This window comes from Mesoplodon mirus, assembly GCF_964341445.2.
Source record: "Mesoplodon mirus genome assembly, chromosome: 14".
NCBI classification, from domain to species: domain Eukaryota; kingdom Metazoa; phylum Chordata; class Mammalia; order Artiodactyla; family Ziphiidae; genus Mesoplodon; species Mesoplodon mirus.
Window position 1 is genome coordinate 9,392,228 of NC_138990.1, and position 27,508 is coordinate 9,419,735.

General features: G+C 46.2%; 1 protein-coding gene and 1 pseudogene across 19 annotated transcripts in view; one reads left to right on the forward strand and one right to left on the reverse strand.

The window, feature by feature from the left end:
• Positions 1–27,508, reverse strand: part of TRABD2A (TraB domain containing 2A) — a 55,147-nt gene that overhangs the window by 23,717 nt on the left and 3,922 nt on the right. For all 18 annotated transcript variants that reach the window (XR_014295893.1, XR_014295894.1, XM_082642457.1 and 15 more), the window contains one exon: positions 21,360–21,920. Coding sequence is in view for 16 of the 18 variants with exons in the window: in XM_082642457.1 (XP_082498583.1) it covers positions 21,360–21,920 (561 nt within the window). In the remaining 2 variants the exon portion in view is untranslated. The remainder of the gene's footprint in view (positions 1–21,359; positions 21,921–27,508) is intronic.
• LOC309815876 (small ribosomal subunit protein uS5-like) lies at positions 2,932–3,802 on the forward strand (annotated as a pseudogene). Its single transcript has one exon. The product of its transcript is annotated as a small ribosomal subunit protein uS5-like (transcript).

Below are 27,508 nucleotides of genomic sequence, written 5' to 3' on the forward strand. Positions count from 1 at the left end.
TGAGTCCTCCGACCCTGACTGACAATTCTCCGCACCACAGTTTTCAGCATCTGACTCCTATCCTCCCAAGGAAGGATGTGGGCTATCAGGGTGTTGGCGGATGGGGCCAGCATGCTCCTGAAACAGTACCGTTCTACGGTTTTTCCACACAAACATAAGCCGTTCTGAGGACTCAACTAACTAGAAACCTCCATTTAAAACATTATTTCAAAAGAAATCCACATTCTGCCTTCTCCAGTCCAGCTTTGGGAATGCACCAGGAAGCTCCAAGAATTCCTCTCTAGGGCTTCCCTGGTGGCGCAGTGGTTGAGAGTCTGCCTGCCGATGCAGGGGACACGGGTTCGTGCCCCGGTCCGGGAAGATCCCACATGCCGCGGAGCGGCTGTGCCCGTGAGCCATGGCCGCTGAGCCTGCGCGTCCGGAGCCTGTGCTCCGCAAAGGGAACAGTGAGAGGCCCGCATACGGCAAAAAAATAAATAAATAAATAAAAAATTTTAAAATTAATTCCTCTCGGGCTTCCCTGGTGGCGCAGTGGTTGAGAATCTGCCTGCTAATGCAGGGGACACAGGTTCGAGCCCTGGTCTGGGAGGATCCCGCATGCCGCGGAGCAACTAGGCCCGTGAGCCACAGCTACTGAGCCTGCGCATCTGGAGCCTGTGCTCCGGAACAAGAGAGGCCACGATAGTGAGAGGCCCGCGCACCGCGATGAAGAGTGGCCCCCGCTTGCCACAACTACAGAAAGCCCTCGCACAGAAATGAAGACCCAACACAGCAAAAATAAATAAATTGATTAATAAACTCCTACCCCCAACATCTTCTTTAAAAAAAAAAAAAAAAAATTAATTCCTCTCTAATGCCTCCTACATGGTTTCCATCCTGCCAAGCTACTGTGCTGACGTAGCAACAACCAATTCTCTTAAAGGAAAACTGCTGGGTAACAGACACCTTCACACAGGTCCTTGTCACTCACTGTCAATCTGTTAACAGCACCTGAGGGCAAAGCAAGATGCATTAGAGCAGAGAGGATGAGAGGTGGCGGTGGCGGAATATTAGAACTCTGAGCGCCTGGAGGGGACAACAAAGGGATCAACAGGATGTATTTACAATAATAGTAACTGCAATAATGATAATAATATCAGCAGCAATCCCTCCCCCACCCTGCAGTCAGCCGTCCTCCTCCAGGAGGTGGAACTGCATCTGGGGAGGAAGATGGGGCCCCTGCCCTGAGGCATAGCTGTTGGCAGGGGGACAGGACAAAAGGGCCTATTATGGCAACAGGTCACAGAGGGCAGTAAAGGATAACCACGAACACTCAGTGGGAGCTCAGGCCCAGGTGAAGACCCCAGAGAGAAACCATCACAGTCACTTCCTCACCCCAGAACTATAGTTTGGTCCTCCACATTAAAAAAAAAAAAAAGGTGACGCCAAGAGCCTCCAAGACCTTAGAGCAAACCAGGCTACTTCCCTTGAAACCTGTAAAGATTTCTGTCCTCAACCATGCAAGACAGCAGCTTTGCCTAAAGCTTTGCCGCCAGCCATTCTTGCTATCTTCAGGGTGTCCCCCTTGGGCTCATAGGAAGACTTCTGACCTGTTGGGAAAAACTCATTTATCTCTTGAGGGCACCAGGGGAGGGTCCCAGCAGAATCCAGGGCATCCCAGCTGGGGATACAGTAGATAGGCCTGTGTCCACAGCAGAGGACAAGCAGAGCCCAGTGGAAGCCTCTGCAAGGAGATGGGCTCAGCGTGCTTCTGAATGGGTCCTGTAAAACCTCTGTTGTTCTCCAAGCCTCACCTAGAAAATGTATTGTATTTAGAAGGACTCACAGAAGCCACCAGTGGGGGACTTGCCTCCTTGGAGAGGTTCCCAGTGGTCTCCAGAGTGTGCCAAGCTCTACTTTTTGAACACCTGTTACCCCAAGTCAGGGGCTCTGCTCTGTTGTGAGACATTTTTAACTATTAGAAAGTCCTTCCTTCTTTTTGAGCTCCCTGTCTCGCCATGATTGCCATGTACTCATTTTTGTATGTATCAATACAGTGTGTGTTTCCACACATGCATAACTTGTTAGCAGCCATGAAAAGAGAAAACGTACGTGTCCCACTTCTAGGAATCACTCCTATAGAAATACAAGCACAAGTGTGTAATAAATAGGCTAGTGTTGCCAACGAATTTAAGGTTCTTTCTTCATCGTGAAAAAATTTGAAGACGAAGTGAGAGGTAAGAATCAGACTTATGTAGAGAGAAATACCCTCCACAGACAGAGTGTGCACTATCTCAGAAGGCGAGAGGCCTTGGAAGAAACACACTCCAAAGACAGAGTGTGGGTCATAGAAAGGCAAGAAGCAAGAGGCCTCGAAATATGGGGTGGTTAGTTTTTATGGGCTGGGTAATTTCATAGGCTAATGAGTGGGAGGATTATTCCAACTATCTGGGGGAAGGGGTAGGGATTTCCAGGAATTGGGCCACGGCCCACTTTTTAGCCTTTTATGCTGGGCCTCAAAACTGTCATGGCTCCTGTGGGTGTGTCATTTAGCATATGCTAATGTATTACAATGAGCATATAATGAGACTCAAGGTCCACTGGAAGTCGAATCTTCCGCCATCTTGGACCCAGTTGGTTCTCACTAGTTTTCATCATGTCCTATGGCTATGTCACTCTTTTAAAGGTTGTGCCCTGCCCCTCTCCCTCTTGTTTCATTAGTGCACAAGGATGTTCCCTGGGGAACTGTAACAGAGCTCTCCCTGACACTGGGACTGTTCAATCAAAATTGGAATGACCCAAGAGGGAGAAGATATGGAGATATATGTATATGTATATCTGATTCACTTTGTTATAAAGCAGAAACTAACATCCCACTGTAAAGCAATTATACTCCAATAAAGATGTTTTAAAAAAAATTGGAATAACCCTTCTTCTTCGTAAAAACACCAAATGGCGTATGACGCCAGTGCTGTGGGAGGGCCCAGAGGCCCCTGGGGTCCCTGGAATGGGAGGCCCTGGTGACTTCCGCGGAAGCTTTGGCAGCAGCGTCCGGGGTCAGGGTCACAGCCAGGGTCGGGGCCGCAGAGCACATGGAGGCAAGGCTGAGGACTAGGAGTGGCTCCCCATCACCAAACTGGGCCACCTGGTTAAGGACCTGAAGATCAAGTCCCTGGAGGAGAGCTATCTCTTCCCTCTGCCCATCAAGGAATCTGAGATCACTGACTTTTTCCTAGGAACATCCCTCAAGCAGGAGGTTTTCAAGATTATGCCTGTGCAAAAGCAGACGTGTGCTGGACAGCAGACCAGGTTCAAGGCATTTGTCACCATTGGGGATTACAACGGACATGTCGGTTTGGGTGTCAAGAGCTCTAAGCAGATAGCCGCTGCCATCCATGGGGCCATGATTCTGGCCAAGCTCTCCATCATGGCCGTGTGGCGAGGCTACTGGGGGAACAAGATCAGCAAGCCCCATACTGTAACTTGCAAGGTGACTGGCCGCTGTGGCTGTGTGCTGGTGCACCTCATCCCTGCCCCCAGGGTCAGTGGCATCATCTCAGCCCCTGTGCCCAAGGTGCTACTGATGATGGCTGGAATTGACGACTGCTACACCTCTGCCAGGGGCTGCACTGCCACCCTGGGCAACTTTGCCAAGGCCATTTTTGGTGCCATTTCCAAGAGCTACAGTTATCTCACTCCTGATCTCTGGTAAGAGACAGTGCTCACCAACTCTCCTTATCAGGAATTCACTGACCATCTTGTAAAGGCCCACACCAGAGTTTCCGTGCAGAGGGCTCAGGCTCCAGTTGTAGCCACCACATAGTTTTATATGAGAAAAATAAAATGAATGAAGCCGTAAAAAAAAATTGGAATGACCACATAGAGAGGATTCTTGCCCCCAGCAGGGCGGGAGATTGGATGTGATGACCTCAGACGGTCATCTACTTATGAGTCCTTGCATTGCTCCATCCCAGCAAGCGAGGGAAGCAGACGCCCTGGTCTCACTTTCTGTCCTCTCGGCCTCCCTTGTTTCTCCCCCCTCAGCACAGGCCATGAGGCTCCATGGAGCCTTCCCTGTCTGTTAATTAATGGCCCTCACCCAGATCACTGTGTCAGGTCCATTTCCACCACTGGGGGAAAAGCTCCACAAAACCATCCTCTTATTTCAGACTCTTTTCTCCTGCTAGGTGTTCCAGAAGTGCCAAATCACTGTGCTCCCTCCTCCCCCAACCCTCTACCCAAACCACAGCCCCTGAAGACACAGCCCTACATAGGATGTGATTCTGCCTGTCCCCTCCCTCCCCAGGCCATGCCAGTTACACCTGGGTGGACATCTGACTCAATGGTATAGCACTGGGTGAACCACGAGATTTACACCCAAAGAGTACGTCTACCACACAGAATAGACTCAAAAAATCATCCACGGGGCTTCCCTGGTGGTGCAGTGGTTGGGAGTCCGCCTGCCGATGCAGGGGACACGGGTTCGTGCCCCGGTCCAGGAGGATCCCACATGCCTCGGAGCGGCTGGGCCCGTGAGCCATGGCCGCTGAGCCTGCGCATCCGGAGCCTGTGCTCCGCAACGGGAGAGGCCGCAACAGTGAGAGGCCCGCACACCGCAAAAAAAAAAAAAAAAAAAAAAAATCATCCACAAGCAGAAAATACTCATCTCCAGGCCAAAAAGCAATTGTTTTGTTTCAAGTCTCTGCATCTGCATTGGTTGAGATTGTATGAGGGGTAAGAGACAGCAAGAAAGGAAGAACTAGTGGAAATTATTGCAATTATGATAAAACTCCAATTAGCATGAAGTTTCTAACAGGGCAAAGACTTAAAGGGACTTACTTTTCCCCTTCGAAAGCACAGCTCGATAGACAGATTTCTGCTTTCACTTTAGTGTTTGTCTTTTATTATACTGTCTTTTAGGAAAAAAATGATCGGTCCACCCAAAACCATGTCCTGTCAGTTGAATACTCTTCCGCTTCCGTCCAATGACACGTACTCACCCCATCTGCACTGTCTTCTGAGAAGCTGTGCTCACTGGAAGAAGTAACAAGCTTATGACCTGACAGTTTAAGTCCGTGTTCAGATGCCACCCTTCCTCCCCGCTCTCCCCGCCATGTCTCCCTTTCCACTCTCCCCTTGCCTCCCCACATCCCCTCTTCTCTCTCCCTTTCTTTCTGGGCTTGTGCAAAGAATCCATTAAGCTCCCTGTCCAACACGTGCAGCAGACTTCTTTCTCCTTCCCGAGGCTTCTTCAGCTGTGGGGAGACCCAGGTCCCAGTTGGGGCATTGTTGCGGGAGCCCACAGGCTGAAGGGGCGGGCGAGGGGGCTGGGGTCCGGCAGATGCCTTTTTTGTCGAAGATAAAGCCCCCCCCCCCAATCGAGCCTCTCCACTTTCCAGCACTTTCATCGCCCTCCGATCAAAGGGCTGCTCTGAATATGAAAGGCACCGCCCATTATGCGGCTCCCGTCAGCCCCAGCTCACCCCGCCCCCAGCCGCCCAGCTCTCAAACAAAGCCCCTGGCAGCTGTTCCGGCGCAGCCCTCACCTTCTGGGGCGTTGGGGTGTTGCGTCTTCTTTCTTTCTTAGTCCACTTTTGAGAGCCATTCGGTCCCTGGAAGTATAGTTGGGGAGCAAAGGGGAAGATCTCTCTCATCCTCAGAACATTCCGCCCGCATAATTTTTCAAGACACCTTGAGGATTTCTGGTCCTTGCCTCTCCCACCTCACCTGGGTATCCAGGCAGTCAGGACGCTCCCCTCAAGCTCATTTATTTCCCCCTTTCCCAGCCACTCTTAAAAATCGCTTCTCGGGCTTTCCTGGTGGCGCAGTGGTTGAGAGTCCGCCTTCCGATGCAGGGGACGCGGGTTCGTGCCCCGGTCCGGGAGGATCCCACATGCCGCGGAGCGGCTGGGCCCGTGAGCCATGGCCGCTGAGCCTGCGCGTCCGGAGCCTGTGCTCCGCAGCGGGAGAGGCCACAACAGTGAGAGGCCCGCGTACCAAAAAAGAAAAAAAAAAAAAAATCGCGTCTCCTTCTTTACCTGAAAGGGGACTATGCCCTTGGAAGAGTCTAGACCGACCCCTCATGGCAAGCTCCTTTTGTGTCATGTTAATAGATGGTGCCAGACTTGGGAGCTAAAGCTTCCACACACATCTCTGAACATGAGGTCTGCTTTTCAGGGGGAGAAAGGTGCTTCTCAAAACTTGGACCTGAGTTCTTCTCAGACAAAGGATTCAAGCATAAGGACCAGAGAAACTGATTTTCAGGGATGTTCCGACCTGAAGAAGTGTCGTTTTGTAAATGACGACAATTCCTGAATACCAGGAGAGGACAGGGAGGGAACCTGGAAGAACGCACCAGGCAGACTGGGCCTCTTCTTCTGCAATCCCTGCCACCGCCTTCCTGCATACCCTCCCAGCCCTCTCCTCCCTTGGTCAGGTTCCCCGACCACCCTCCCCTTCCACCCAGCCCACATCCTGCCCTGACTTCATGGCTGACTGAGCACATCCGTCTCCTGTTATGGATGTGAACTGAACTGTGCCCCCCAACCCCAATTCACAGGCTGAAGCTCTAACCCTCACTATGACTGTATTTGGAGATGGTAATTAAGGTTAAATGAGGTTGGGCTTCCCTGGTGGCACAGTGGATAAGAATCTGCCTGCCAATGCAGGGGACACAGGTTCGATCCCTGGTCCGGGAAGATCCCACATGCCGCGGAGCAGCTAAGCTTGTGAGCCACAACTACTGAGCCTGCGCTCTAGAGCCCGCGAGCCACAACTACTGAGCCCACGTGCCACAACTACTGAAGCCCGCGTGCCTAGAGCCCGTGCTCCACAACAAGAGAAGCCACTGCAATAAGAAGCCCACGCACCGCAACAAAGAGTAGCCCCCGCTCGCCGCAACTAGAGAAAGCCCGCGCGCATCAAGGAAGACCCAACACAGCCAAAACTAAATAAATAAATAAATAAAAATTTTAAATATATATATATATGTGGTCTTTAAAAAAAAAAAAAAGAAAGGTTAAATGAGGTCATTTGGGTGGGGCCCTGATCCAATGGGACTGGTGAGCTCCCTCTCTCTGTGCAGAGAAAAGGCCATGTGAGGACACAGCAAGAAGGGAGCCATCTGCAAACTGAGGAGAGAGGCTTCATCAGAAACCAACCCAGCCAGCACTTTGATTTTGTATTGTGAGCCTCCAGAACTGTGAGGAAATCAATTTCTGTTGTTTAAACCACACAGTCTGTAGTAGCCTGTGATGGCAGCCCAAGCAGACTAGCACACCTCCTTCCCCCAAATCCCACACCATGCTGGGGTAATGATAAGAATTAACACCAATCTCTCCATCTCCAAGGCCCAGTGAAAGTTACGACCTCTGCTAAGCGCTTCAGGACTGTCCATTCTTTTCATTTCTACTGCCCTGAAAGGTAATTTTCCTTTAAATTGTTTAAAGGAAAACAAGATAGACAAGACCAACAAGACAGACAAGCCCCAGGAGGAATAAGCTATGAAGAATGAAATGAAAAGCACAATAAAGCTAACTTCACACACTTAACCACATCTGGACTGGTTACTGGGCCTAAATAGGCATAAGTGGTAAGCAGCTCACAAAATGGCTACACACTGTATTTGCTTCTGCCATAAAGAATGTCGCTCGCCATCTGGCTCTACAAGGATTGAGTCACTTGCCACTGCAGTCACTGACCTTCAACACACCCTGAAAGGAGTTCCAGGTGGAGATCAGAAATGAGGTACCCTGTGCTCTGGGAAAACTGGCAGAACAGGCCTTCAGACAGATATTTTTAAGAGAAATGTTTTATGAACCTGGATTCTAGCATCTTCCCATACTTAGAAAAGCGCTAAAATCATTAACAGAAACATCTGTTCCTTGTGACTAGCATCAACCTTCTTACCAAGATGTGTGCCTGGTCGCACATACCCCCTTCGTCTAATCACATATAGACTGACTGCCCCACTTACCTCTTAGAAGCAGTTCCTCAGAGTTATCTGAGAGGCTGCCTCCTGGGCTATAGTCCTCAGTAACTCCCCAAATAAAAGTGAAACACATATCTCACAAGTGTTTTTATTTCAGTCAACAGATTTAACCACCACAAAGGGACCCAGAGCAGACTTCTCTCCTTCACCTGAACTCTATAAGGATCCAGAGCATTGGTACCAGCAGGGTCCTTTGTGCCCATCCACCTCCTCAGCAGGTCCAAACGAACTTAAGTAAGCCTCTCCTGGTTCTTGGATCTCCTGATAATTGGTTGATGATCCTGAGCTCTATTTGGTGATATATAACAGGTACCTAGCCCACCAGTTGAAAGACACTGGGAAAAAAGGTGGCCTCCCCCCAGCTGAAAGATACTGGGGGAGCCCAGTTGAAAGACACTGGAATTTGCTCAGTTGAAAGACACTGGGCAGTCTGGACTGGGTGACTAGGTGGGCAGGCCTAAAGTCATTCCTAAACAAGGGGCATCAGAAATCAGCCTCCAGCTAACACTCCAGCCAGGTGTATGTACTTAGTGAAACTTATACTTACAAGTTAGTTATTTCACTGGGTATTAAAGGAAATATCACAATGAAAATGGCCCAAATGGGGCTCTTTTCTTGCATACGCAGTTAACTTAGAGAAAGCTAGCTTGACAAAACATCTGTTCAGAATTCTGACCCTAAGGGAACAAGTCCTTCTAGGAAAAAAATTGTATTTCTTTCCCTGTGCACAGGAATTCTTATCTTATCAGACCATCTCCAATTCCTGAGACTGAGAAAAGGAAAAAACGCTGTATGTCACAGCAGTAGCCAAGTTTCCTTGCCAACTGCATTATAATCAGGTGTTTAAACTATGCCTTTCAAAGAATTTTCTCATTTATAGACAGTTATGGTTTTACTTTGGTGCTTTTGCAAAAAATCCTTCATCTTCAAGAAGATTCATAGAAAGAACTTTTTGACAAGAACAGACTTCTGATAAATTTTGGATCATACCACTGAACTGGGTAAGAAATTAAAGAATCCTAATGGAAAGCCTGACGGCTTCATAAAACTGTTAGCAAAAAAGATTAGTTACATAGGAATGAGTGAACTGGTGAATATCATCATAATTTTTAGTTTTTGTCTGAAATATTACTGACTTTTTTTTTTTTTTTTTTTTTTTTGCGGTACGCGGGCCTCTCACTGTTGTGGCCTCTCCCGTTGCAGAGCACAGGCTCCGGACGCACAGGCTCAGCGGCCATGGCTCACGGGCCCAGCCGCTCCGCGGCATGTGGGATCTTCCCGGAGCAGGGCACGAACCCGCGTCCCCTGCATCGGCAGGCGGACTCTCAACCACTGCGCCACCAGGGAAGCCCTATTACTTACTTTTAATCTGTGTTTTCCAGATATAAGGAAACCTTTCCCCTCAAGCTAATTATGACTTACAGCCACATGGTAAATTATACCTTTGTAAGCAGAATTGAAACATTTATCTTTTCTCTCTACCTGATCCCTCCAGAAATTGGGAAACTTATGTTCCCAGCAGCCTTATCAGATGAATAAGAAAGGTCACCTCCTGACAGGTGCAGGAATCTCAAGATATTCTGGGGACCTCAGGAACACAGGAATTCACCCAAATCTATAGATATCACAGGCAGAATCTGTGGCAAGACCTTGGTGTGGCTTTCCTGGTCTTGGGAGGCCTTTTAAAAACTCAGTCTGAGGTTCCTTATGAAAAGCTCCAGCCCAGCCAATTTAAAAGAGTCTATGTGATCCATTAACCAGTCTTATTTTGCAAACAAATTAGTCTTAATTTGGCTGTATGTGGTAGAAATTTGGGTAATTTTAGAGAGAAAAAGATGTTTCAGTGAATGTTAAATGCTAGTTTTGTTCACTGAGGTCTGTATTTACTGCCTATACTCACTTCCCAGAGAGTTCCTTGTGGTTATATTACATTACTGTTACGTTTAAATGAATTATTAAAAGGACATTCCAAGTCTGTTTCTGAAGCTTATCTCAGTATTCTATCCTTGGATGAAGACCAGGTGCCCCATGAGCTGCAACCAGAAGATGATGCATACAGGAAAAGGCATCATTTAAAGAACCATCTCCAACCTAGATGGAAGGACCCTTATCGGGTACTCTTAACTAGCTCATGTGAAGTGAAACTGAAGGGAATTGACTCTTGGATTCATATTTCCCACTTAGGAAGGGCCCCTGCACTGGACTGGTCTATTGAGAGGACTGCTGACCTCAAAATCACCTTAAAACAATGTTCAAACAGAGGAGAAAACTATACCCACAGCAGGACAAGAAGACAACATCAGAAGTAGACAGCTATCTCGAGATGCCAGACCTGACCCACATGATTATTTACAGTGTTTTCTTAATTTCTTGGACTTTTGCATAAATCAGTGTTTTTCTATCATGGTCACAAATCCCAGGCAGATTTTTAAAATTAATACAAGTGTTGGGTTTATGGTCAAGTACCTACATCCGGTACTTCTGGGTTACCTTGATGTATTTTTCTTCTCCAAGGCTCTAACTGGATAGCCCTTAGGAAATTTATTCTAGAAGAAAGAGAGGCTGTAGGTCCATTTGGGCCATTATTGACTTCACTCGATGGGAATCATACTTGTTCTGACCATGACCATAAATATGAATTTTCTTTAAAAGTTACTCAATCTCAATCAGAGCAACGAGCTAAATTTCAGTCAAAGAATATAACCTCCTGGGGCTTCCCTGGTGGCGCAGTGGTTGAGGGTCCGCCTGCCGATGCAGGGGACGTGGGTTCGTGCCCCGGTCCAGGAAGATCCCACATGCCGCGGAGCGGCTGGGCCCGTGAGCCATGGCCGCTGAGCCTGCGCGTCCGGAGCCTGTGCTCTACAATGGGAGAGGCCACAACAGTGAGAGGCCCGCGTACCGCAAAAAAAAAAAAAAAAAAAGAGCCACTACAAGGCAGCAAAAGAACAACTGCCCAGTGGGGATACGGCAACAGATGCTCTTAATTGAGGAGAAAAAGGAGTCTTTGGCAACCTGAGGTAACTCCCAGAGGCAATACAAGGACAGGGACCAGAATGGTGACCAAGAATAGAGACCAATGGTTCTCAAGCTTGAGTGTGCATCGAATCACCTGGAAGGACTGGTTAGACCAAACATTGCCAAGTCCCAGCCCACAGTTTCTAGTTCAGGAAGTCTGGAGTGTGGCCCCAAATTGTGCATTCCTAACAATTCCAAGGTGATGCTGATGCTGCCGGTCCAGCACACACTTTGAGAACATTCTGCATCAGAAATAGGAAATGGGTGTCCTAATGACCGATCCAGCTCACAGCTAAATCTTATTAGTACTACACAATGGGTTCGCTTTTTTTTAGGTACTTACCAACATTTAAAAACCAGGGCATTTCCCAGAAAAACCCAGACTTCTGACTTCTCTTTTTAAAAAAAATAGAAAAGTCTGGAAATTGGAAGAAGGTGGTCAAAAAGAACAAACTTCCAGTTATAAGATAAATAAGTACTTAGAGATGTAACAGGCAACATGATGACTGCAGTGATTTCTGTGTGCTATAGATGAAAGTCTGTAAGAGAGTCAATCCTAAGAGTTCTCATCACAAGGGAAACAAACATTTTTTGCTTTGTCCTTTTTTTTTTGTTATCTATAGGAGATGATGGATGTTAACTAAACTTATCGTGGTAATCATTTCACAATCTGTCATTATACTGTACCTTAAATTTATAAGGTGATGTATATCAATTATATCTCACTAAAATGGGAAAAAAGAATAAATTATATAATATACTTCCAAATTATGAATTTAAAAAATGGGAAGGTCTGGTCACACTGGGTGCACATTTCTACATGGCCAGCAATCGACTAGGACCAAGCAGCCGCTGTCCTCTTCACTTGGCATATTCACCCCACAAATGCCACAATTCATGTCACTCCCCACTCCCAACACAGGTCAGTTTCATGCATGCCTGTTGCCTTCCCAGCCCCTGTGATCCATGATCTACATAAGCACCTTTAATAACCATATGGGATTCAACAACCTGGAGAGACCATAATTTAACCAGTTCCCAGTGGCTGGGCCCATAGTTTGCATCAATCACACTGCAATTAATAACAACCAGCATACATCTGTCACTTGCTCAATCATTTCATGGGATAAATTCATAGAAGTTGGATTGCTGGGTCAATTTGATACACAGTACCCCTGCAAAAAGGTTAAAGATACCATTTAAAATCAATTATAACACAAAATGAGAAAAATCAGCTAGCTAGATGACACGCTTTTTTTCTCCGCCCCCCTTACCCCGCACCATGCAGCATGTGGGATCTTAGTTCCCCTACCAGGGATCAAACCCGCACCCCCTGCATTAGAAGCACAGAGTCTTAACCACTGGACCGCCAGGGAAGTTCTTAGATGACACTCTTTTCTAGTCGGTCATTTTAAATTAACCAGTGGCAGTTCTTACATCTCCTTCCATTTTGGCTCCACCCTAAGCCCTCTAATACCATAAATATTAACATCCAGTTAAACTTGCCATTTTATTCCATAACTTCTGCCACCTAAAGTTCTGTGACAACATCCTTTAGTGACAGCCTCAAAAACCGCTTTGCTACAAGAGAATCAGCCACACTGCAAGGGCCTACAGTGTACTCGGCGCTGCTGGAACCCCCCTCGCCTCTCCCCATGGCACACACAGGTTTTCACCATGAGGTGGATCCCTACAATGAGACACCTTTGAAATGATGCCAAAATCTGCCCCCCACCGCCCAAACTCTGCAACTTTACCCTGGGTCCTTATTATGGGCTGAATCGTGTCCCCCCAGAATTCATGCTGAAGCCCTAACCCCCAGTACCTCAGAATGTGACTGTATTTGGAGAAGGGTCTTTAAAGAGGTAAGTTAAAATGAGGTCACTAGGGTGGGCTCTAATTCAATGTGACTGGTGTCCTTAAAAGAACAAGAAAGTAGACGCACCCCTATGTTCATTGCAGCACTGTTTACAATAGCCAGGACATGGAAGCAACCTAAGTGTCCATCGACAGATGAACGGATAAAGAAGATGTGGTACATATATACAATGGAATATTACTCAGCCATTAAAAAGAATGAAATAATGCCATTTGCAGCAACATGGGTGGACCTGGAGATTAGCATACTAAGTGAAGGAAGTCAGACAGAGAAAGACAAATATCACATAATATTGCTTATATGTGGAATCTAAAGAAAATGATACAAGTGAACTTATTTACAAAACAGGAACAGGGGCTTCCCTGGTGGCGCAGTGGTTGAGAGTCCGCCTGCCGGTGCAGGGGACACGGGTTCGTGCCCCGGTCCGGGAGGATCCCACATGCCGTGGAGCGGCTGGGCCCGTGAGCCATGGCCGCTGAGCCTGCGCGTCCGGAGCCTGTGCTCCGCCACGGGAGAGGCCACAACAGTGAGAGGCCCGCGTACCGCAAAAAAAAAAGAAAAAAAGAAAAAGGGAAGGGCCTCAAGGAAGAGTGTGGGGAGGGAGGATGTCACAGAAGCATCAGGAGGGAGAGAGGAAAACAGAGATGCTGTAATGCCCATGGTGTGACATGATACAACATCCACCTCCAGGGTCCGGGACAGCCCCCCTGCTCCTCCACCTGCAGAGTCCTCACCTGGCTCCTTGCAGCGTCCCAGGTAACAGCTGCCCCAGTCGCACCGGATACTTCCTCTTCCCCTTCCCCCTTTCCACCAAGCCAGGCAGACTCTGCCTCAACTAATCCTGCTGGGCAGGTGGATTCTTTGGAGGAGAGACAGACAGCTCTCCTCCCCCTCCTAAAGAGACACGCTGGGTGTTATTCCTAAAGTCTAGCGCGTCTACGGAGCTGATCCACCAAGAGCTGGCTGCTGGGGTTTCAAAGGAGCTCGCAGGGACATGGGGCCAAAATGCGGCTGCAGCATCCCTTGAAGTGCTTCTCTTATGACCCCAAAGGCAGCCAAGCAGGGTCAGATCCAGCTGAGGTCAGAACCCCAGCAGCACATGTGGGATCCATGCATGTGTACAAAAAGACCTATCTTTTTTAAGTTTGCTTTAGACTTTAGAGGGGCCGCCCAGAGCCAGGGGAAGGCAGGATCAACAACTGCTTTGTCTTTGAATCCCCAAAATGAGAAACAGCGCGCCCAGCCCATGCTGAGTGCTTAAGAAATGTGTCCAAATAAAGACTAGCAGTGAAAGGAAAGATGACTCCCGAGCCGGCCTGTGCCCAGGTGGAAACACAGAGCTGAGTCTGCGGCGTCTGAACATCACAGCCAGCCACAGGGACACAGTTCATTCAATTTTCCAGTTCTGGTCAAAAAATAAGAAATTAAGGGGATGGCCAAGGTGAAGACATGCTGTGGAAGACCCCGCTGGGGGAGCTAGTGGCCCAGCCCAGGCCTTCAATTTCTGAAGACTGTGCCCACCTACAGTGCCTGGGTTGATGCTCTAGGTGAAAGCAGGGACAGGTTAATTCAAGGACGAGATGTCACAGCTCCTGGGGCATTTACAGTAACTGCAACACTTTGCCCCACTCTGTATAAGAACACAAAAATAGTATATGGCAATGTTGGGAAAGACTGTTAAAAAGCAAAAGAATGCAGTACAAGCAAAAAGACTGGATTTAATGTGAATTTTAAGATGTCGGTCTATAGCTACACAGCGGTCATAAACGCTGTAATCCACTTTTGTAAGTAATCAGCACACACTCATGTTGTATCCCAGTTTAGCCAAGGTATCCACAAGTTCACTGGTTTCCCGTTGCTCTTTCCAAGCTCTGCCCACTGAAATCAGACTTTCACACGTCCTACCTGGCTGACACATTAGCCAACAACCACTAGTGAGCACCTCCCACGTGCCAGACACCAGGTTAGGAGCTGGGGTACAAGGACCAAGAGACCATAGCCCAGCTTTGAAGGAGCCTGCACCTTTGGGAGAGGCACTCTTCAGGTCTCCTGCAGAGGCTGCCACGGGGACACTGAGAGGACAGCAGAGGGTCATCTCTGGACTTAGGAGGCCTTCATAGAGGACATAAGCCGAATCAGCCGTCGGCCAGAGGGACAGCATGGGGAGGGTTCCCAGCAGAGGGGACAGTGGGTGCCTACACTGAGCTCACATGCCTCCTTCACTAGGCTAGGAAGGATGTTCTTTTTTCTTTTTCTTTTTTTTTTTTTTTGGCTTCCCCAACCAGGGACTGAACCCAGGCCCTCGGCAGGGAAAGCGCAGAGTCCTAACCACTGGAACATCAGAGAATTCTCGAGACGATGTTCTTGTTCACAAGCAAATCTGCCCATATTTTAGGAAGCAGTTCCCTTTCAGAGATTTCACGTATTTTTTTCCAGGTCTTTATTTTAAACCAAACCTATCAAGGAAAGGTAAAATGTCAAGATCTCTATCTTTTTTAATTAAAGTATAATTGATTTACAATGTTGTGTTAGTTTTAGGCATACAGCGAAGTGATTTAGTTACACATACATATCTATATATTCTTCTTTAGATTCTTTTCCATTATAGATTATTACAAGATATTGAATATAGTTCCCTGTGCTATACAGTAGGTCCTTGTTGTTTATTTTATATACAGTAATGTATATCTGCTTATCCCAAGACCCCAATTTATCCCCTCCCTCCTTCCCCCTTTGGGAACTGTAAATTTGTTTTCTATGTCTGTGAGTCTGTTTCTGTTTTGTAAATAATTTCATTTGTATCAAGATCTCCATCTTCAAGCACATTCCATCTCAGTTATGGAAAATGTGGTCAATCTCAAAGATATGATCGCTTGCTTTTATTGGAATTTATGACTGAGGAGCAGCAGGAACTCCCTCAGCAAATCTGACTGTAAATCTGGGCAGGTGGCAGCACTCAGAGGCAGAAATAGATTAGAAAACGGGAGACCAGGGGGCCAGGCCAGCCCTGCACAGTCTCACTGAGACCCCAGGCCATCCACCAGGGTCATTCCAACAGGAAACTGTCCCCCACGGCTTCTGCTCGCTGACCAGCCCTCACTTTTGCCATGGCCTCTGGGAACAGAGACTTGCCAGCCTCACAGGGTTGTTCTTAAAATCCAACACACTGATGGGAGAAGATGCAGAGAGCCCTGCAAAGTACAAAACAAGGCACCGTGCGGTATTCCTGCAGTCAGCCTCCCCTGGGCCTGGCAGGTCCACCTCCTTCTCAAAGGATCTGACCCTCCTTCCTCAGGAAGTTTTCGTAGTCTGGCCAGCACCTCCCAACCTCCCACTCCTCCGACCTTCACCAACAATAGCCAAGGACTGAGAGATGGGGTATCCTTCTAGGAATTCACACTGCCTCGCCAGCCAGACCACAATCTCCTGGGGGCAGGGGCTGCCTCTCCAACTCCACCCTGCCCTGGACCTTTCCAGTGCTCCACCCTAGAACCAGTTGTTTCTTCTATTAAGTGACTGACCCACCTAAAGAGAACTTGCTCCAAAGAAGAAAGATCCCCATCTTCCCCAACACCCCAAAACTGTGACTCAGGAAAAGGACTTTTTCATAAGACCTGCAAGTATGTCCCCTGGATGAAACCACTGTTTAAGGCTTCGCTGTGTGGGGAAAAAAAGGGGGTTGTTTTTCAGCCAAAAGAGTGAGTTATTAGGGTCCTGGGGTAAAGAGGGCAGGAGTTGGTAGGGACACCTACTGCTGGACCGTACAGTAGAAGAGTGACAGCTGACAGGGCAAATATGAAATATGTTAGTGCCATCTATTGGCAAAAGTAAACAATAACAAAGGAATGATTCTTTGCTGACAGCAAGAGCACTGTTGTGTTTGCACAGGACTTATACATCCAACTAACTGCCTCTTAGGAGACTGGAAGTCCGGAGATGAGTCCTTATACGTGGAAAGCAGAGGGCAACCCCAGACCTGTTGGCTGCATTCATATTAGCTCTCAGATCCCAAGACTCAGACCGCAAACCCAAGTATGACAGGGTCCCAAGGACAGACCCCAATGCCAAGGGGACTGGGGCTGTCTCAAATTCCCACCCCACCCCACCCTGACATCCAGTCCCTCGCTGGAGAAGCAGGCAGGAGAATCCTGTGGTCGGACAGTCGTTCCAGTCAGCTCCTCAGAGGAAGCCAGACAGTGCACCATGTCTGGATGCCTGGTGGTGCATGACCGTGGAAATGGGATTTAGAAAGATCACTTCTCTAAGGAACCCGAAATCTTTAATGGGAACCCACCTATGCAGAAGGGGAGGGAAGTGAGGTGAGACCCATGGCTGAGCTCATGTGCTTTCTTCACATAGGGAACGGCAATGCTGCCAGAAGTATCAAGCAGGCATGAACTTTGGATGAAAAAAATCAGGAGTCATAACTTGACTCCAACCTGCAGGCTAAGGGTGGTGTCTGCCCTGAGATGGCAAGATGAAATCCATGGACAGGAAGTAGGCATTCTTTCCCTGATGCCAAATCAAAATAACCACGGGGAACAATTAGTTCTCAGATAGTAGGGAAGAGGCGAAGGGGAAGAGAGAAGGGAGAAAAATAATGGAATCATGAGGGATCTAGAACAGAGAGAGATTTTCTGTTCCCTTTCCAGGCAGAGTTACAGACTCCTTCAATCCCTTACCCCCATAAAAGCTTACTGAGCATCTACTATGTGCCGACACTGCACTAAGTCCTAGGAAAACAGTGATGAGTCCTGTCCTTGAGAAGCTAGTTAGCTGTATTATAAAGACTTCAGGTTCAGGAGTTCCCTGGCAGTCCAGTGGTTAAGACTCCACGCTTCCACTGCAGGGGGTACGATCCCCAGTGAGTGAACTAAGATCCCACATGTGGCATGGCGCAGCCAAAAACAAAAAAAAAAGACTTCAGGTTCTAGGGAGCAACAACCAGATTACACCTTATCTTTTTATGTAGCACCAAACTCAATAGGAATTCAATGGGTGTGTTGACTAAATGAATATAGGAATGGGTGGCTAGTAGGGTAACGCTTGATGAGCTTACACCCTGGTCCTCGAAGTTTAGGACCAGCTGGGCAGGGATGGCTTAATACTGAGAAATCTACAGATAGAGGTCAAACAAAGAAAGTCATAAGATTAAGACATCACTGAAAGTTGCTAAGAGAGTAAATCTTAAAAGTTCCCATCACAAGAAAAAAAAATTAGTAACTATGGATGGTCATGGATGTTAACTAGACTTATTGTGGTGGTCATTTCTCAATACATGCAAATATCAAATCATTATGTTGTACATCTGAAACTAGTTTGATATTATATGTCAATTATATCTCAATTTTTTAATAAAACATCACGACAGATCACAACAGAAGCAAGAAAAAAGATCTTGATGAAACTCAACAACTGTTTCTGATAAAAGTCCCAGCAAAACAGAAATTCAAGTATGTTTCATTCACATCATAAATACTAATCAACTAGCAGCACCATGTTTAATGGTGAACTATCAAAGTCTTTCTCATTCAAGTTAGGGAAAGGAAGGATGCCTGATCTTCCCACTACTATTTAATGCTGTTTTAGGCATCCTAGCCAACACATTAGGGCAAGAAAAAGAAATGAGACAAACTGTGAAAAGATGGACACAAAATAGTTATTTGTCAATGACATGTCTGAACACTAAGAAGACAAGAGAATCAGCTACCATTGTTAGCATACAAGAGTTCAATTAAGTGGCTAAATTAATACATAAAAATTAGTAACCAGCTGGAAAATATGAGAAAAGAGTCTTTACACCAACAAAGTTTATATTAAAAGCAGTGAATAAACTTATGAATTGAGCAAAATCTAGATCAAGAACACTACAAACTAAAAAAGAGGACTAAACTGAATGGAAAGGATAACATGCTCCTGGATTACAGAACTTAATGTGAGGAAAAGTCTAGTTCTTCCCAAATTGATCTAGAAATTAACAAAATCTCAATCAAAATGGTTTTAAGAATCATAAAGGAAAGCAACGTCATTATACATTTTTTAATATAGCATAAAGTGAATGAATGTCATATTGACACAGAAATAGGCAAACAGAAAAATGAAACAAAATGGAAAGTCCAGAAACAGAGAGAGAGAGAGAGAGAGAGTGTGTGTGTGTGTGTGTGTAATGGTGATATGCTAAAAACAAAGACCATCTAAATCAATGGAGAGAAGATGACCCAGTCCAGTTCCACCAGAAGGGGCAGCCATAACCATTTGGAGTCCCCAGAGACGGGCCCTGACTTGGCATGTGGACAGAAAAAAAAAAAAAAAAGGAAGAAGAACTACAGAAAGGATTGCTACAGAACAAGGAGGAAGGAACCAACCACCCCTCAAATGAGCAGAAGACAGGGGCCCTAGGGAATTAGTTAGGTTTCGTCTTTTATCCAAATGAGTACAAATGATCTTGCTTACCGAGAAGGGAGACTCCATCAACCACCACCCCAAAACTTGGATGGAATACTACAATTCTACACAGCAATGAGAATGGTCCATGGACAACTATACACAGCAACATGAGTGAATCACAAAGGTAATGCTGAGCAAAAGAAGCCAAGCACCAAAGAAGCATCTGGATGACTGCATTTATGTGACGTTCTAGAAATGTCAAACTAAGTTATGCTCAAAGATTTTCAGGACAGTGCCGATCCTTGGGGTGGGGATGGGGGTAGGACTGAAGGGCTTCTGGGGAGCTGGAGCTGTTGTGTTTCCTGCCCTGGGTATGGGGCACATGGCCTGTGTTTGTGAAAATTCATCAGGTGCAATTTTCTATAGAGTTATGCTGCGATGAAAACTTTACACTAACTTTCTGGGGTGATGGAAATGTTCAACGTCTTGATCTGGTAGTGGGTATATGCATATGCTAAAATGCACTGAGCTGACACTTAGGTTGTGAGGTGAGTAGGGGAGGGATGGACTGGGAGTTTGGGGTTAGTAGATGCAAACAATTACATACAGAATGGACGGACAACAAGGGCCTACTGTATAGCACAGGGAACTATTTTCAATGTCCTGGGATAAACCATAATGGAAAAGAATAAAAAACTATGTGTATATGTATACCTGAGTCACTTTGCTGCACAGCAGAAATTAACACATTGTAAATCAACTATACTTCAATTAAAAAAAAGGTTTTATAAGAAATTTAGTTTGTAAATACTAAATACCTATATGATCCTTAAGAATGTCATGAAATCAACATGACACCCTAGTGTATAACTATACTATAACTACAGTGCTTAAAACATTTCGTAAACATATCACCTTAAGAGATGATACACACATGCATGCAAAGATATCTTGCTCAAGCTAATATTTTACTTCCAAGGCTTTGTCTCCCAGCAACTGGAAGTATGAAAGAAGGCTTTGGCTCAGTTAAAAATGCTCACAAATTTCAAACCTGTAAGGTCAAAATCAATGAGCCTTTAAATCAAAGCACCTTTCTTTTTCAAAACATTTGTATTAAATGCAGACATTGAAAAAGTTAGAATATTGGCTTTGCAGGTTTCCGAAACAATGCAAGAAAAACTCCCCTAGGAGACCAACAAAATTAGCAGTCCCCTATTTTATCTATAAATCTCAACATGCCAAACAAATACTATATTTTAGCATCTGAGTATTTATTAATATTATAGAATTTTAGCAAGGTAAATTCCCTAAAAATTTCATTATCAATTCAGGAATGGCATTTTTATGCTGTTGAATGTTCTTAAACCTTTAAATAACAATCCAATTTCAGTATTTCAAGATCCTCTAAGGCCTGGATGACTGGATTTTATTCTGCGCACCAACAACCCAAGCCAATCACTGAGACTATCTGCAAAACAAGAATACTTATTTCATATTGCAAAATTCCCACTGGCCCCTAGAGGTATCTAAGGCACTTTAAAACATCAACAGCAACAAGAAACTTCACCGAAATAATGACACTTTAATAAAGTATTTCTTGTCTTATGAGAAGTGAAGAACTTCTTGAAAATCAACCTAAATTCTAATGCCCTGGGGTAGGATCTCTAAACGATGGGTACAAGACCATAACTCTGCCTTAGAAAGAAATGTCCTGGGGTGAGTGTCCTGAAGAGAGACAGCAATGATCTCAAAGGGACTGATGTTACCTGAAACAGCCATGGCCGGTATCATTTGTGACCCAGGCCACTCCCCGGGACAGCCAGTCTGGCCTTCACTTTCCTAAACAACGACCTGAATTAAAATGAGTATCAAAAGCATGCAATACTTGCTGGGATAACAAGAAAAAACAAGTTTTCTTTCTTGATAATACACAGATAAGTGACAAAAGTGACTGACAGGCTTATTTTTTCATCCGTAGAATAAATTTCTTGAGCAAAGACAATTATTAGGTCAACTGTGCTTCTGGTCTATTTCCTGTAGTCTTGTAATTCAATAGGTTCAGCCACACAATCAACTGCCACCAAGTCCTACACACAAAGAGGGTCTTACCTGTGAGAAGTTCAGCCCACTCAACGGATGGCATTGCTCTTCCACCTTCTCCACTGCCCCCGTCTGTTTCCTCAGCCACTCGGCCTCCTGGGCAAGGTACAGGTCTAAGACAGGCACCCCACAGGACTTGATGTCCACTTCGGTCAGGGAGTTGACCATGAGCATCACCCAGACGGGCCTCTTCCGCTTCCAGTTGTCCGCGATGGCATTGAACAGGCAGTCTGCATAGAGACCCTTACCATGCTGGTCAGGTGTCATCCACGAGGGCATCATGAGCTTGACGTACTCAAGGTGGAGCTTAAGGCGGCAGTAAATGTCCCTGGGGAGCACGTCCTGGAGGTTCTCACCTCGTGGCAGCATCTGACAGCTGGTGAGGGCCGAGATAGTGTAAGGGTCTGTGAGGTCCAGCTCAAAGTACACGATGCTGCTCTGCTGAAAAGCCTCCTTGGAGTTGTCCGGGATGAAGTCCCAAACCCGGGTGTATGGGACATGGATCGTGCCAAAGAAGTAAGACAGCGGGTCTCGCTTTATGGTCCACAAGAAGGAATTCAACTCATTTTGCTAAAAGGAAAAGAGACAACATCAAGGCATGATATGGAGGGACAGGAACCTGAGAGGTAAACTAGAGAGACAAGTCACCCTGCAGGAGAAAAATGATCAAAATAGAGCTAAGACTTTTGAGTCCAGGCAGATTCACCTACCAGGGGCAGGAGTCCTCAAAGCAGACTGAATTTCAGCATCCCTTCCCTTTTCTCATCAAAATGTTGATTAAAGATGAGAAAGCAATACAATCACCAGCTCTGAGTTTGCCCCATGCCTGCTCTAGCAACTGGACAGGAGTTAAAGAGGGGGTTCTCAAGGGACTACAAGGACGCACCTGGTACAGGTAAGGGACACCTGAGGAGCCCACTGTTACCTCCCAGGCACACCTGGTGGTTTCTACTTCTTCAGATCTCAAATTCAACAACCCCAAAGGCAGAGTCTCTCAACTCTGGCTGCACATTTGGAATCACCTACAAAGCTTCTAGAAGTCCGATATCTGGGTCTCATCCCAGATCAATCACAATGGGATCTCTGGAGGTGAGATAAGAGGTGACATTTTTAAAGCTTCCTTGGTGACTCCAATGTGCAGCCAAGGTTGACTCCACAGTCCTAAGAAGCCCCTGATTGCACAGTTTACCCCTGTCCCTTTAGGACATGCATTGTCCTGCATTTCTCTCTTACAAAAGCCTTCTGGTTCAGCAGCAGAGAACCAGATGGTTCCACGATCTCACCCAACAGTTTTATAGGCTGAGCACTGGTTACATCCTGAGGCCAAGCCACTTTGCCCTTTGGCCCTGAGTGTCTCTCAGTCTCAATAGCAGGCATTTATGAAACATCTGTTTATTAAGAGCTACTGTACAGAGAAGTGCACAGGGAAGCCCTCAAGAAGTTCAAGCGTAAAGGTCAGATATACACATGGGGCGAGCCCCACATCAAGCAACCCAGAAATGTGAAAATCCATGTTTTATAGGAAAGAATATTTGGAATTCATTCTCTTTACAAAGGCTTCATTTCAGCAGCCTTTTAAGTAGCATGTTTTCCTGGATTGTGAGGTTTCAGCTTACTGTCAGCTCTCATTATGGATCATAGTTATGTTCTATAAAGTCACTGTGAACACTGAATTACCGGATACTGAACCACTGCTCCTAGGGGAAACACAGGGTTAGGTTCCTACAAGCCTCTGGTCACAACGTTTTAGTCAACAGAGCAATACATAACCTTGTTTTATGTTTTATGTGTGCTTCTGTTGAAAAGCACCTTCTTTAGTATATTTTGTTGACTCGTGAACATTGAACTCATAGCCAACAACACCGTAACTCATGCCTGCATGAAGCTCATCTAACTCATGTATTTTCTCCCTAAGGCACATCACTGCCCTCCTGTGCTTAGGAACACTAGACAGCACTTCATTCATTTTAAACAGTGAAATCACCTCCAAGAAGCATAAAAATGCAAAAAAAAAAAAAACGTGGCACTAAGTAAACTACAAAAAGTACACTTGTTTACTTGTTTCTAGTTCGAGGGGTGAAAAGACAAACCAGAGCACTGACTTATTCAACCTCCGCTGGGTGCCTGTGCATCCAGCCTCTCAACTTTTTCGCAGTTCTGGGCACATCCGCACGTGAAAGTGAAAGCACCACAAGCTTGGGGTTAACAATTTTAGCAAGTTGGCAAATTCACAAACATGAAATCTACAAATAATGAGGGTCAACTATATTTGCACTTCTGTGTCATTGTTTCAGCAGCAGCAACCTGGTCTGAAATGAAATATTACACAGAATCTCAAAATATAAGACCGATGAGGGTGGAGCTGGCTGAAGCAGGGGCCCTACTCTCTTCAGCCTGCTCTTCTCAACCTGTCCCCCTGTCACCTTCACAAAAACACCATGGGAAAACTCAGAGGAGAGCAGAGGCAGGGAAACACGTGGGCTGGGGTGACATAACAGCAGGGGGAGGTCAGGGGCCAACAAGCCCACAACTCTCCACAAAGGACATTCGCTAAGCAGCCTCATTAGTGCTGGCCACAGGGGAACAGGCCTGGTGCCCCAGAAGGGACTTTTCCAAAGAAATTAGAAATCCTGATATTAAATAAAATCTTCCAATTGGGAAATGAGACCTCAATTTTCTCAAAACACCATGCACACCAGACGGAGCTTATCTCATTAGCCTCCAGCCTGTGACCTTGTTTTTTAAAGTATTCAAATTATAGCTCTGCTCACACACCCAGCTTTTCAAGAATGCACTAATTATGCCCAATTCTGCTTCTGTCTCGGCCACCCCACTGAGATTTATTTTTATTTATTTATTTATTTATTTTTGCCGTGCTACATGGCTTGGGGGATCTTGGTTCCCCAACCAGGGATGGAACTCAGGTGGTGAAAGTCAGATAATAACCCCCATCATAAGTAATGGTAATAGACAAGTTAGACAAGTAAAAGTTAAATGACTGAACAAATGAGAGAAAGAATATATTTTTTAAATAATGTTGAAAACCTGCTAACGGTTGAATTAGTATTAAGAGATGAATGGTGTACAGGGTCTCCAGCCAGTCCTCAGGCATCCTCTTAGGGAGTAATGAGAGTCCCCAGGGTTATTTAAATACTACTTCAAAAAGCCACATGGAAACTGTAGTCTACTGAAAAAATGGTTGCCAAAGTCTAATTAAGCAATCAAATGTCTCAGTGTTGGTTAAAATTAGATCAAGCTGGTAGAAAAACACTGGTTAGACAGTAATCAAAAGCTGAGGTTGACAGTTATAGCTTTGGTTAATTTTAAATGGGTAACAGAATAATTACCTTTAAATGCAACTGGTTTGCTAGAGGTGGGCTTCCAAGCATAGGTTTAGTTTGTTTTAATTTGTTCATTTTAGTGGGAAGAGTTGGTGATCACAGGGGTCCTGGATGATGATATGATTGGAGACCACTGACCTATACATCTGGTTACACAAGTTCCACACAATCTTCCAAAGGACTTCTACAGTTTCCAACTGGAGACATGGCAAATAGTTGAAATATTATTATTAAACACATGGGCACCTGATTCATTGTCATCTATCAGGAGACCATGATAGTAAACAAATATATTCCAAGAAAAACCAAACCCATACTGCAGGATCATAGCGTGGGGTTTGTGGGGAGTGGTGAGGGGGTGTTTCATTTTGGTTTGGCTTTGCTTTGTTTTCACCCAACACACTTAATGTCCCTAATGTCCCATCCTACCTCAAAACCCCTACACTTCTCTTCAGGAACAAAGTCTGTTCAATTACATGTATCCATTCTCAGTTTCCTATTTATTTTATTGTTGTCTTTTCAACCAGTATGAGTCTAGAAATAGGGTTATTGTGTGATCTTTTCACTGAAAACTGCTCAGGTTTTTTTTATATATAATATTTTTCTAAGAACATTTCTTGGTTGATGATTTTTTTAAATACTTATTTATTTGGCTGCACCAGGTCTTAGTTGCAGGTCGCAGGCTCCTTAGTTTCGGCTCAATGGCTCCTTAGTTGTGGCATGCAAACTCTTAGTTGTGGCACACATGTGGGATCTAGTTCCCTGACCAGGGATTGAACCCAGGCCCCCTGCATTGAGAGCGTGGAGTCTTAACCACTGTGCCAGCAGGGAAGTGTCTGCTCAGGTTTTTTAAAAACAGTACTCATGTTCTGGCATCTAGCCATGCACTGACAGTAATGATGCTGAAAGCAGCTGGCTGATATTGACTGTTCGCTGTGTGCCAGGCACCATCCAAGCGTTGCACATGGATGGTTCCGCTGCATTTGTTCAACACTCATTTCTTTCCCACCTATCAATGCTGTGCCCACCAAGCACCAGGCACGGCTCCAGGCATGAGGCACTAGGAATACAGCAGTGAATGAAGTATGGTCTCTGCCTCCGGTATGTTAATGGTAACTGCTGAGGAGAACACAGAAGCAGAAGGGGAACAGGAAGTACTGGTGGAGGAGGGATGTTGTCTTAAATAGGGTGACCAGGGAAGTCCCTGAATGTCCAGTAGGTCATTTAAGCCTTGCCATGAAGGAGGTAAGAGGTCAAAGTACAGGACTATCTGGGAGAAGAGCAATCCCTCCAAGAGGAGGTAACAGCAAGTGCAAAGACCCTGGGGCAGAAAGGCTCTCAATGTGTTGGAGGAGCAGGAAAGAGGCCAGCATGACTGCAGCTGGACAGCTCAAGAGGCAGGCAGGAGGCAAAGGTCAGAGAGGTCAACAAAGCCTGGCCGCACAGGGCCCCCGAGCTCCTGGAAGGGTGGAGGCTTTTATGCTGAGTAGGATGGAAGCTGGTGCTGGTTTTTAACGAGAAGTGAAAGGAGCTGAGTTAATGTGTTGACAGGATCACTCTGGCAGCTGTGATGAACAGACTACTGAGAGATGAGGGCAGATGAAAGAAGGTCAGTTAGGAAGTTACTGAAATGACCCAAGTGAGAGAACAGAGCAGTAGTGACAGACTTGATGAGAAGTGATCAGAGATGAGATTCTGCCTGTATTCTGGAAGCAAGAGCCAACAGGATTTGCTGACGAATCAGTTAATTAAAAGGATGAAGTTACCATCAACCCAGATGGAGAAGATGGGGTGGAGCAGGATTCGAGGGAAGGTCAGAAGTTTGGTGCTGGTCCTGCTGAGTTGAAATGTCAAGCAGACAGCCAAGTAGGGAGATCGAGTGGATAGGCGGATGCATGAGTCTGGAGTCTAGGAGAGATCTGGGCCCCAGATGAAAAAGAGGGTGTTGTCATCATTTCGATGTTATTTAAAGCCATAGGACTAGATGAGATCTCCAAGGGACTAAGTGCAAACAGGAGAGAATGGGTCTAGAAATGGTCCATCCTTGTGAAGTCCAGGGAAAGAAGAGAAGCCAGAAAAGAGAAGTGGCCAGCAAGGTAGCAGGGAAAATCCGAAGAGCAGGAAGCCCACTGAAGGAAGAGCTTCGGGGAGGAGACGGTAAGCCAGTGGGTTGGGTGTGGTTGATGGACTAAATAAGTCGAGGATCTGGACAACTGACCTCTGGATAGAGCGACACGGAGGTCGCTGGCGACCCAGACAAGAACGGTTTTCGCGGCATGGTGGGGGTGAACGCCTGCCCGGTGCCCACATAGGAGAGATGGGGAAGAGAGGAAGAGGAAGGATACACACCTAAGTAAGACAGTGGCAGTTTCCAGACGGAGACATCGAGGCCTTGAGAGGTTTATTATGCTACAGAAGGTCTCATAGCTGCTAAATAGTGGATCCAGGACTTGAAGCCAGGCAGGCTGGCTCCTGAGCCCCAGGTTTTAAACACCGTCTCAGGCGGCCTTAGCATGCAACAGACATCCCTCGCGATTCAGACTTACATCTTTTTCAATTCGTACTCTGCTAGGTGCACCATCGCCCGGGAGGACCACCTGACTCCACACCTAGAGAGGCTCTGTCCAGCTCCCCGTCTTGGGCCTCAGTGACCTACCCAGATGAACCCACACTGACATCTTTAACTCCTCAGGGGGCCATCCTTTCCCGTTCTCTCTTTTTGGGATAACACAGCTTGGGGCGTGGGGGGCTTTTCCACTTTTTTTTTTTAAGCCAGGGGTTTTAAAGTGGTTTTAAAGAAATGATCCTTATCTTGTG